Here is a 13,254-nt window from a genome sequence, read left to right as displayed (position 1 = left end):
TGATATAAAATGATATAAAAAGTAAACATGTATAACCTAACAAAAGGCATTGTGCATTTTGATGGCAGCAGGAATGAAGGATTTCCTGAATCTTTCTATTCTGCGGGTCAGGTTGTTGTTTGCCTTAAGCATGACAGATATATATATATTTTTTTTTACAAATTATTGTTGTGTGATGTTTATATTCCTCTTGTCTCATTCTGTTTCTCTTTTTATACTGTTGCTATTTGCTGCTGCACAAATGTAAATTTCCCCCACTGCGGCACAAATAAAGGAAACTTATCTTATAACACTTTGGTTTTAATTAACACTTTTGTGTTAACACAATTCCATATGTGCTCCTTCATATAATAGTTTTGCTGTCAGTATTAATCTACAGTGTGGAAAGTAATTCAAAATAAAGTAAAACCATTTAATGAGAAGGTGTCTCCAAACTTTTGACTGCATAGGGAAAAGAGTAGCTGACACGTTGAGTGCTTTTGCATATGCGTTTATTGTTAGTAGACAGGTTCAGCATCAATAGTGGGTATTAAAGACAAAAAAAAACAAAAAACAATCAATCATGTTAGATTTCTTTCTTTTTAAGAAGCTGATATTAAAAATGATTGTACAGACTTTGTGTTGTCACTGTTGGTCTGACTGCCATGCTGCTGTAAATTCTAATTCTAAGCGTTGTTCATTGATTGACAAACGCTATGACTGACATGTCAGCCCATTCTGTCAGATTGGAGATAATGTTGCAGTCTCTCACTTCATCATGAAACGCTTTTTTTTTCTAATGTATTGATTAAAGTGGGACTACTTTACTTTTTTACTTTACTACTACTTGAATTGAAATGGATTTAAACTGACTGTTCTGTCTCAAAGGATTCCTGAGAGTCTTCTTCGTATGTGAACTATCTGTAAGTTCCACTGAAGGAAAACAAAATTGTGTAATTGTTAGCACTACATTTAAGTGTTTTAATACCGTAAGTCTATCATTTATCATTTAATACCACAACTGTTACATTACCAAATATTCTACATGCTTACACTAACTTTATACTGTGTCATATTCTGTTAATTACATTTTAAATTCTGCCTCTCTCTGCCAAACAGGAGGCCTTGTAGTAAAGCACTGCCTAACTAATATCTATCTAATTATTGACAGCTCACTCATGAGCATTAGCAATCTGACCTTTGATCTACACCAGTCTGAATTTTGTTGAAGAAGTAAACAAGTCATTAACACAGTTAGCATATAATACTTGTTCTGCTTGTTGGCTACGCCCACTCAGTCTGAAGCTGCTGTGATTGGTGGAAATGATGAGGGGCAGCAGTCACCATTCTGAGGCAATCATCTCAGGGTGAAATGAAGACATCAGCATCCCCCCACACCTGAAAGAAGAAATACACTGGACATCAACAGATGAACTAAAACACTTCAGTTCAAGTAACTCATCAACATGCTAACATGTTATCATGGTTGTTCAAACTGCATGCAGGCAACTTTTCTATCCATTTTCAAATGATTTTCATGTTTGATGGGCAGCTAAATGCTAGTCATTTGGCAAGACAAGTTTATAGCCCTTTTCTTGTTGTTTCAAAGGGCTTTAAACAGCATCATAACAACATCCCACATTTGCTAATGCCAATGAGTAACACAACAGTGTTTGCTGAGAAGGAAATTTGCTAATGTTGTTGAATTGTAAACTTAGCATATTTCAGTAGCTTGACTACATGTAATGTGTTAACATTTAAGTTGAACAGCTGATGGACAAATAGCGTTATAAAATATTATGCGCATATTAAACACGTACGTTTGTACATATCTAAATTGTGGGGGTATATTTGGGGATCAAATGTTTCAGTCTGGATTGAACTGTTGAACAGGCTGAATAATGACAGACAATGTTGCATAGTGATAGAAAAATGTCATGATGTTCCAGGTGAACTGGTCCTAGCCAATACATGAACAGTCGTCAAGGTTACCTGACTCAGGTTGTCACTGTCCAACACTGCTACGATGCGGCGAGATCCATCCAGACGAGGTTCAAACTCCTCCGTCCAGGAGAACGAAGCCTGAGACTCGATGACGCTGAGACACACGCAGGGAGGTTCTAATACACAATATACTGTATACTTTCTGTTAACACAATATGATAAATGTAGGTGTTACCTGTAGTAACGTATCCTGTCTCCCATGAGTCCTGGCCCGTCGATGCACACCTGGACGTTGTTGAGGGGGAAGCTGTACGGGTTGGTGAAGGAAACAGTCACATACATCTTCTTCTTCACCTGAGGTGTACCGCTCACCTGCAAGCAGAGAAAGAGAACAAGAGGAGAGTTTAAAGTAGATAAACAAGGATTCAATTTCTATTTACCCCCACACCCCCTTTTTTCCCTTTTTATTTTTTTATTTGTTCATTATGTTCATTTATTTTATTGTAACTTATAGTGGTGTATGTCCTATCATTCATTTATTATATAAAGTCATATGTCAGGAAATGTTTTTTAAAATGTTATGTAAAATGTGTAAAATGTTACAATAAACATACATCTTGTACCTACACTGCAAAAACTCTAAATCTTTCCAAGAATATTGTCTTAATACTTCAAAATGTCTCATTTCTGGTGAAAACCAATCTCTTTCCACTCATCACCTAAAGCTATTATATACTGTATATTGTGCTTTATCATGGTTGTTGTTATGTGTGTATGTGTGTGTGTGTGTGTGTGTGTGTGTGTGTGTTTTTACCGTCATGGTGAGGCTCGGGGTCTGCAGGTTGATCACCTTGATTGCGCTTATTGATTCGCCCTCAGATTGTCCAGTCACAATAAAGTGGAGGCAGAGCTGTGAGCCCAGGTGAGGCATGTACTCCAGAGCCGGGATCGTCAACATCACACGCTGCACTACAACACACACACACACACACACACACACACACACACACACACACACACACACACACACACACACACACACACACACACACACACACACACACACACACACACACACACACACACACACACACACACACACACACACAATAGTTTTGACACCATAATCCCAGTTGAGTTTACCCATACAGGTCTATGAGGTGACTGCTGCTGCTCACTCTGGTAGGGCTCCACTGTAACATCAAAGTCCTGATCTTTGAAGTGATTGGATGTGACTCCGGTGTAGAAGACGACTGATCCAGCCAGATGAGCGTGCACAACTCTTTGATGGTCACTCTGGTTGTGGAAATCCACTGCCAGGTGCACATCATAGCCCAGCATGCACTGCAGAGAGGAAGGGATGGAGAGAAGACAAGCTGACATCATGTTGGTGGATGGTATAGTTGTCCACTTCAGGTTTGCCAGCAGGCTTGATGATGAAAGCCTCTTTTACATTTTTTGGGAGCTTAGAAATGGAATCTGTATATTCAGATTGTAAACATGTACTGAATCTGAGCACCAGTCATCAGTCATTATAAAGCATATTTATGTTCAGACTTTCTTGGAGTGGATATTTTTGTTGATTCTTTTACACATGAAGGCTGAGATATGGTTTCAAATCTCCACACACAAATCAAGCGTAGCGTTAGTTCTGGCAGGCCATGATGTCAAGCTCTAAATCAGCACAGCATAGCTGCAGATCAGCTGATGGCTCAGCTGACTCCCCGTGGCTGCTTCCTATTGGGGAATTGCATTCAGATTGCGCTATTTAAACTGCTCTAGCCCGACGTCACCTCCCTTGCTGCTGCTGCTTCCTCTGCCGGCTTTTTTGCAACCCACCTCCACCCCAGCTCCTCCCGTTATCTGTTATGAATCCCTATCATTGTGTCTTGTTAGTTGCTCTGCTCTGTCTGGGTTTTCTTTGCTGCTGCGCTCCCTGCTTATGCCGTTCATGATGGATCATGAAGGGCAGGAAGGTGCTCTTCCTGCCTCAGGCTTTCAGAGCAGGGGGTCCCAGAACAGTACCATACTGCCAAATGAAACTTGTGCAAGTAAATAAATATTATTTTGACATAGTGGTCCTGACAGAACTGCAAATAACATTAGAATGACAATGTTTGAGATGCAGTACTAAATTGGTGGCATATATTTAATAACCCGAGCACACAAAGAGAAAAGAAAAAGACATAGTGCATGAATATAAAAATAAATGGAAAAAAAAGACGTAGTGCATGAATATAAAAATGGATGGAAGGTTACCTGCTCAGCACTGATGATGACTGACAGCTGGGACTCAGGCAGCTCAGAGTGATCCCTCTCACAACCGTATTCCTCCGCCCGGCCCATAGTCCTGTTGTCATCTCCACTCCCTGCAGACACAGACCACATCAGTACAGGTGGAGCTCAAACTTGTGAGTGTGTGTGTGTGTGTGTGTGTGTGTGTGTGTGTGTGTGTTACCCTCAGGGTACTTGTACGCGTGTGTGACGTCCATAGGTGATGGGCTGCCTATAGCTTTGGTGTAAATAGCCTGTCCAATATGAGTCTTATCCACCCTGTATGGACTCAGATTTCCATAGCGATCCCGCTTCAGGAAGACCACATCACTGTTCACCTGTGGGGGATGAAAACAGTGGTCAGGATGTAAACCTATGACCTAGCAGTTCAAATATTAGTATTGATCCCCACAAAAAGAGAACCTCAGCAAAGACAAATCCACAGTCAAATGGGTGGCACAGCAGACCCTCTTTAATGGCACTGACTGGGGCCGGACCACACCGAAAATGTCCTGTAAATCAAGCATAGAGTGGTTATCATTCAGCAGTCCACTTGTTTTGAATGGATCTGTCCCTCTGGACGTCTTTTCCCACCGTCACTGGTCTCCTGGGGCGTGGCGTCCACCACCTGCCATCCTCCCATGCCGGGGGGCAGGTCAGGACGAGCCGTGTTGACCTCGTTCCAGCAGTGGTAGTTCCTACAGGATGTGGATGTGGAGGATGTGTTAGGTGGTTTTATACCTGCCTGCTCGCCCTCACAGTCCCAGAGAACACTCACTATCTACAAACACCTGCTCTTTCAGCTTTCTGATCTCACAGAAAACTGAGACAGCTGTGCTCATTTAATAATTCGACACAATCAACCAAGTATGTACCATTTATACAGTACACCATTTATTTATTTATTTATTGTATTTTGTTAACCTATTTATTTAGAGGACAGTGGATATTAATGAACATTTCTGTTCAAAGGCTAATTTACAACTGTGTCCTCCGGCGTGATGTTAAAAAGCCCTCAGGCCATTAAAGTACACAAAACAAGGACACAAAGGTGGAGACATCCATAGAAAAACAACATATCCATGTAGAGAACAGAATCCATACACTACAGAAACAATTACAACAAGTAGACAATGATACAAAACAAAACCAATACAACAGTACAATATAGTGCAAGATTATTTCCAGGTCTAGTTTACAGTATACCCAGGACCGAGGGCATCACATGACTGAGTCAAATGTAAAAACATTATTACTCTCTGTGGAGTCTGGAGCATATATTATTGATAATATATATATATATATATATATATATATATATATATATATATATATATATATATATATATATATATATATATATATATATATATATATATGTACAGAGATGGACAGAGTACTCGACCCCAGTACTTGAGTAAGAGTACAAAAACTACTGGTCAAAATGTACTCTGTTACAAGTAAAAGTAGCTCAGTCGACATGTTACTCAAGTACTTGCTTTTAAAGGTACTTAAGCATCCAAAAGTTCATGCTTTTACTTTAAGTAAAAGTAAGAGTAAGAGTACATTTCTTATTCTTCACATCAATGAATGACTCTAATTGTTTGTAAATGAATGTAAGGAGCTTTTAACTCTTGTTAGTGAGAATGAACTCTTTGAAAGCAGCTGCACTGATGTGCTGCTTTTAGGGGTTAGGGTTTCCTTCTTTGACAAACACAGCTTGTGTCCAATAGGATTTTAGAAAAAGACCTGAAAGTAACCAGTACTTTTCAGCCTTCAACTTGAGTAAAAGTAAAAATATTTTATATATATTTTACTCAAGTAAAGTACAAATCCTCTAGATATGTACTTAAGTACAGTACTCAAGTAAATTTACTCCGTTACTGTCCACCACTGTGTATATAATAACAATACTAATACTAATGGTTTGGATTTATATAGGCTATGGCTTTTTCATGGCATGCTCAAAGCACGTTACAGAAATGATTATTTATTCAGTGTGCCTGTGACCACCACCAGACATTCATACACATAGAACCGTCAACCCTCCCAACCCGACCCACTATACCTCCTGAGCCACTATCACCGACTTGTACATGGCTCCATGGGCGTAACTGACATTGTTAAAGGGATATTTCAACATTTGGGCAAATTGGCCTATTGCCATAGTCCATATAGTTTTAGGAGTAGGTGCAGGTCACAACTTGTCCATCAGAGTGTTTTGGAGTTGTTGGATTGTGTATTTAGTTTGTTGAGGGAAAGGCGGAAATACCGTGCTGCTCGCGTCTATGCCCCGCCGATCTAAAAACAGCTTGCACCAACAATTAGGTAATGAACCTACTGCTATGACTGTAGGGATTATGGTAACAGGCCAATTTGCCAAAATGTCAAAATATCCCTTTAACAGTCAGGAACAGTGACGATAAGATTTTGACACTGAAAAGAAAATTTGGCATCTAAAACAAAACCTGAGCTGAAAAAGGAAACAGCAACAAACATTTAAAAACTTGTAATGGAGATAGTTGAAGATTGATATTTTCCAACGCAATTGTTTATCAATGCTGCTGTTTCCTTTTCCATATTTGCCTCCATGCGTGGTATAATTATACCGAAACACTAAGGTCAAATTTTGAATCCAAAAATGTGATTCCTGTTAATGACTGAGGTAGGTTTTTACTGATACTGAAAACAGTTTGTAAAATACAGGTTTGAAAAGTCAGAAGAGACTGCACTGACCAGATGGAGTCCCTGGTGTGGCGTTTGTCCGGGGTCCCGTCCGGCTTGAAGATAAGGTCAGTCTTCAAGTTGCCCGTGTTGTCGTGAGCTGAAGAGAAGTTGGTGATGACCCTCGCTGGGATGCCGAGGCAGCGTAGGACTGTAACATTTAAACACCACGATAATATATAATCACTTCCTGTTCCTCCAAAAACACACACTCTTTGGGATTATCAAGTCTTCTTGTTCCTTTATCACAAACAAAAATAAGGTCTTCTTTAAATGAAGAAGAACACTTGATCCTTCCATGTGCAACATCTAGCCAAACTCTGGACTTGGGTTCATTAGGGCCGTGATCAGTGATCAGTGTGTGTGCTCTTACAGGTGTTGAAGACTCCAGCGAACACCCAGCACTGGCCGAAGCAGACGGGGACTCCGGTGTTGACGAACTGCAGCAGGATCCTCACGCTGCCGGTCCAGGATGTGGGAGACTTGCCCATGGAGAAGTCCTCGCTCCAGTTGCCCACCAACACACCGTTGTCGTCCTGAGAGTTCAGCTGAGAGGAGGAGGAGGAGGAGGAGGAGGAGGAGGTGAAAGCCAGAAAAAAACTAGTGATTAGAACTCATACCTCCTTTTCTCTCCAGGAGTTTTGGACATGTCAGACTCAGTCCTACATGATCCAACTATGCCATCCAGTAACACAGGTAACAGGGTCTATCCTCTAGGAGTCAACATGGTCTCAACAGTTCTTCCTTAGCTGCAGGAATATTTCCCTCTTGACCAAAATGCGCCATCAATGAATCAAGCTGGTTGCTTAAAACAGATGGAACCTGTTGTTTTACTGTAACTATGTTAACTGTGCCTGTCTTGATTTAGATTATTACAACCTAATGTTAAAGAGCACAGAATCTGCTACATGGTGGTCAAAGATATATGAGGTATCTGCATTGTCTTGGAAAATGTCCTCCTAATTTCCTGGAAAATGTAGGTATTTAGCTGTTCAGATGTAGTTAGTCTTGTATGTAGTCGGGGCTTCAATACAAGAGGGACATTACAGACAAGCAGCATCGAGGTATTTGGATGTTTTTTGGTGTGTCTTTTTGGACGAAGAAAGTTGGTATCCATTGACAACCATTATATGGACAAATACTGCTGCACGGACCCCCCCGTAACTCAGAGAAGGCACGGAGGACTCTGAAACTTCTCACAGCTCTTAGTTGACATGAGGGTGAGTAGATAATGAGTGAAATTTGAATTTTGGGTGAACTATCCCTTTAACAATGGATACTAAATAAATATGGTTTTATAAATAACAAATATAAAGGTTATTTGAGTGTTACTGACCAATTTGAAATGACATCAACATAAATCACACACACTCAAATGGTCTCAGAACACAGAGTCAGCCTGTTTTCTTGCCCGGTGCTCTCACCATGGCCGAGCCCTTCCTGACCAGCTGGATGACGTTGCCTCGGCTGTAAATTGGCATCCGAGAGGCATCCAAGATGTGAATGCAGGCGTCTAAAATGCCACGTTCAAACTGCAAAGATAGAAAATACACTGACTTTAACACCATTCTTCTTGAATCCTGTATAATGTGTGTGTGTGTGTGTGTGTGTGTGTGTGTGTGTGTGTGTGTGTGTGTGTGTGTGTGTGTGTTTCTACCTGTCCGTACATCCAGGTGCGGTGTGCCACGGCTCCAACCGAGCCCTGGTAGATGACACCGTTGTCGTTGAGGACGTACTCCCTCCGCTCGTCCTCGTTAGGACAGAAGACTGGGTCATCTGCAGACAGCAGCAGATGCTGTTACATCTCAGCTGTCTTTTCTTCATGTTTCACATGCAGGTACTTACAGAACTGAATGGTTACAATTTTTCACAAAACACATTTCTTGAGACCTTCTGTGCAGTAAACACAAAACTCAACAGTCAAACTACTCTCACCAAACCTCTGACTCTTCCTGCAGAACCAAACACAGTTTTATCTGTGCTCATAATCAAACTCTGTTTTCAGATCATAGGTGGGATGTGACATGGCACGACTCAGCTAGAATCACAGGAGTTCTATACTGTGATAAATCAAAGCTATTTACAGTAAATGATAGCTGAAAGTCTTGTGAACATTCTACAAGTTGAGTAACTAGACAAGAAATATAAGTGCAAGTCCATTTACCATCTCAGTAATGAACTTTAATGAATTTTAGAAGTTGAATGAAGTCTGAAAGTTGTTGGAGAGTTTTTAGAGCTTGAAACCTGTTCCAATACATTTCCTATGGGACAAAAAAAAATCTGAAAAAATTGAATATCTGAAAAAGTATAAAGAATATCAAAAAGTTAAATAACAGCAATAATGTCCCAAAGAAGCTGCACTGCACAATTTGATATATAAATTGTTGAAGTAGCACAAAGGTAGGACTAGAGCAGTGGTTCTCAACTGGTGGGTCAGGACCCAAAAGTGGGTCGCAGACCCGTTCTGGATGGGTTGCGGACAGCTGGGCAAAAAAAGTAAATATTTAATGCACATCTGATGTTTGACATGTCTTTTATTTTAAAAAATAACTTATATTGAAAGGCACGCGTCACGTGAACACATGCAGTTGTAATGCTCCTCCTCAGTTTCTTATTATTTGCTCTGAATGCAAAGATATCAGTTTCTTATTAATGTGGCCTGAATGCAGTGAATCTTGTTTTGTTTTGTGGGTCTTTATTTTGTGCAATTTGATATTTATTCACTTTTGTGAACATGCTCTGAATGCAGAGATGCATTAGAAGTCAAATATATCATTTTGTTGGTCTCCATTTTGTGCAGTTTGATATTTCTTTATTCACTTCCGTACATGCAGTTGTCATGGTAACTCCTCAGTTTCATTCATGTGCTCTGAAATGCACTTTGCTCAATAAAGAGCTAAATGAGTTTGTAAAGGCTTTTAAAAAAAATTCTTGGTTTGAATTCTATAAAAGTGGGTCGCGACTTAATGACCATGGGACAATGTGGGTCCCAGAGTGAGACTAGTTGAGAACCCCTGGACTAGAGGACAAAGAACAGCAATAATAAAGGATAATGGCCAACATGAAGGAAGATTTCTTGTCTAATACTGCACCCTAGATTGATCAGGTTCAACTAATGTGAAATGTGAGCAGGCTGTTGGATAGGACAGAGGACAAGTAGGACTTGTCTCAGCCTCTGTTTGTACCTGGACACCAGGCGTTGAAGAGCAGGTACAGGTCTGTGCTGGGGTCCCTCTTGGTCCTCTGTATGCCGCCACCCACATCAATGGCCACATACGTACGATACTTCCCTATGATGGCGGTGGGCGTGGGGGTGATGCCCAGCGTCAACGTTTCTCCATTAGACTCCAGGATCTGGCCTGACCATAAGCCACCGCCACGGGAGCCAAACGTCACCACCATCAGGGTGTTCTTATTGGCTGTAGGGTTGGAACCTGGAGGAGGAGAAGGAGGAGGATTAGTGATGAGGAGGAGAGGAGAGGAGAGGAGAGGAGAGGAGAGGAGAGGAGAGGAGAGGAGAGGAGAGGAGGAGAGAAACAAGGGGAGACAAGAGGAGATAAGGAGAACACTGATCAATAAACAAGAACAGGAAGCGTGAAGTTGAGTGGACAGTCAACAAGCAGAGAGAAGGGACAAGATGAGAGAGGGGGAGAGGAGAAGAGACAAGGCAGAGAAGTAATAAATGGGAAGGAAACAAGGAGGGGAGGAGAGGTGACAAAGGGAGGGATGAAGGAGCTGATTAAGAGAAGGGGAGGGAAGTGATTATGAGGGACTGGAGCAGAAACAGAAGATGACAAACTAAATAAAACATCCAAGTGCTGCGGTGAGGCTTGTCATGAACTCCCCCAGCATCAGTGAGTCTCCTTTAGACATGAATGAACATCTGGACCAAGAGGCAGCTGCTGTTGCATTTAATGGTATTACTGCTAAATGACCTTTGACTAAACTATGAAATTATGAAACTGACAAAGGTGGACATTGATTCAGTTATGTGTTTATGATTACATTCTGACTGCATTCTTGTTCTGATTGTTCTGAATCTCTTTGTGCTTATTCATGTATGTACTACACACACACACACACACACACACACACACACACACACACACACACACACACACACACACACACACACACACACACACACACACACACACACACACACACACACACACACACAAAACAAAGAAAATATACACACTGATGTGAAATACAGAGAAAAATAAGCTTCTCCATGTGTTTTACCAGAGCACTTCTTGTGTATATCTTAATGATTTATCTATTTTTCTGTACTATATAAGTTGTTATACTGTAGGTGACTGCTTCATAAAAAAATGATTAAAAAAAAGGGCGTTTTTTTTCTAAAAAAGTGATGACAAAGATGATTGTGTCTAACATAAGAAATGTTGTATTTCCTACTTTTTCCAGTCGGTGCTGTGAACATCTGTCACACAGCAGCTCTGAGAAGTCTGTTGTGTGTTCTTCTAATGACAATGCCGGTGGGAGTGTGTGTTCTAATTAGCCAGCCAAATGAAAGTGATGCTGCCTAACGAAGCGACAGTCATCTAATCGCTTGGTGTTAACAAACGTCTCCAAAGCAGCTAATTGGTTAACGAGGGAGCAGTTTAACTGTTTGTCTCAGGCGGGTCGCTCTGTGACACACACTCTGACCACACCCCCCACTACAGACTGCAGCTCTGATGGGATTGTAATTGAATATGCTGTTATCATGTATCATGTATCATATCATCTATCACAGTGTTTTAATCTATGAAATGACTTCATTATAAATCTCATTCATCACACACATGTAGCTCCTTTACCTAAACACATCTGATATTCATGATTCTGGTGTTATGTTTTACTTAATGATTGGTACAGATGAGCTATCAACAACACTTCAATCTCAACCTCAATCTTCTCTATTCTGATTTTTATCAATACTTACTATATTTAGACAAATGTAATTTAAATGCCTGTGACTGTAACATTGAATAGAATTGCAGCTGGATTATATATTGTCTGTCTGGGAAAATGTTTTTTTTTTTTATTTGTTTAGTTGGTAACTCACAACTGTGTTGATACCGAATAAAGAAGTAAAGTGTTCAGATTATAAGTGAATTTTATAAATGAAAGTTTTGTAATGAGCTCGGATTCAAGATCCTCTTTCAAACACAAAACACAGACACACAAGGATTTAACTGACAGAGCAGACCCATGCAGTACAGTCCAAACCAAGATCTGATTCAGACCATTGGACTAAGGTGGAACTCTCCAATCAGGACCCACAGATCTGGTTCACACTGTGACTGAATATGTTTGTATCTAGATCAGATTAGATCAGGGTCCAGACTCACCGATCAGGAACTCCAGCTGGAAGTCTTCCTGGGCCGGCACCTGGTTGAAGGTCACCCTGATGACGAACTCCAGACCACGGCGGACCACCAGGTTCTCCGTGTCGTAGGCGGTGGTGTAGTGGTTCGGTTTGTTGACCTGCTGACACATGTCCACGCTCTGCACTGACAGAGACCCTGAGAGGAGGAGAGATGTGTCAAGCTCTTCCCTCTGCTCACATCTTCACACCTCAGACCTGACTCTGATTATTTACATGTATTTTGTCATGTGACATTTCTTCAAATAGCCTACCGGTATATCAGTTTATCATTAAAGTATTAAGTAAAAATCTAGTATACTAGTATGCTATCCAACATAAACAAGGCACAATAAAACTACCACAAGCAGCTGTGAGTACCTTCAACTTGGTCAGTCACTTCAAGTATAAATCAATTGATTATGATCATTTAAAGTTAGAAACTACTGGTCAGTGGTTTAAAAAAGTCCATTCAATCTGCCTGTAACAGCTGTATAATATTTGTATGTAAAAAAAAATAAAAAAAATAAAATATAAAAAAAATCTGAACAATATACACAACAATATAAATAATCAAAATAATTTAAACTGAAGTTAAAGATAAGTTGCAGGCCTTGAATGTATCAGCAGTCTGAATGAGTTTCAGGTTGTGGTCAGAGGTCAGAGGTCAGGAACAATGAAGACAATAAGGAAGTGGCTCTGACCTCCAGGGCCATGGCTTCTGGGCCCGGCCTCCGTGTCATCAAAAGGTTCAAACTCTGGAAAATCATCATCCTCAGTCTCCAGGTTGCTGGTCGGCACCTTAAGGTCATAAAAAAAATCATCATGAAATAAAAAATGAATAAAGAGAGGAGAATAAGTCTGAACTGAATGTTCTGGTTTCAAATAAATTGTGTAGCCTTTGTTACCGGTTGAGTGTAGCGCCCCCTGTGGGAGGTTGCTCCGCTGGCTAAACGAGACAT

General features: G+C 40.6%; 1 protein-coding gene across 1 annotated transcript; it reads right to left on the bottom strand.

Annotated features, from left to right (window-relative positions):
- Window positions 1–595: 595 nt before the first annotated feature.
- Window positions 596–13,254, bottom strand: LOC311003565 (coagulation factor XIII A chain-like; the record flags this gene model as incomplete). Its single annotated transcript, XM_083995332.1, has 17 exons — window positions 596–1,377; window positions 1,972–2,077; window positions 2,159–2,295; window positions 2,738–2,892; window positions 3,102–3,267; window positions 4,183–4,292; window positions 4,382–4,535; window positions 4,621–4,709; window positions 4,792–4,895; window positions 6,934–7,072; window positions 7,295–7,469; window positions 8,346–8,453; window positions 8,579–8,697; window positions 10,107–10,355; window positions 12,279–12,452; window positions 12,997–13,093; window positions 13,201–13,254. The coding sequence occupies 17 exons, from the start codon at window positions 13,252–13,254 to the stop codon at window positions 1,342–1,344; spliced, it is 2,172 nt and encodes a 723-aa protein (XP_083851458.1). The 3' UTR covers window positions 596–1,341.

Source organism: Trachurus trachurus (genome assembly GCF_905171665.1).
Source record: "Trachurus trachurus genome assembly, chromosome: 20".
Classification (NCBI taxonomy): domain Eukaryota; kingdom Metazoa; phylum Chordata; class Actinopteri; order Carangiformes; family Carangidae; genus Trachurus; species Trachurus trachurus.
Note: the sequence above shows the minus strand (reverse complement) of the source record. Positions and strands in the feature narration are given on the sequence as shown.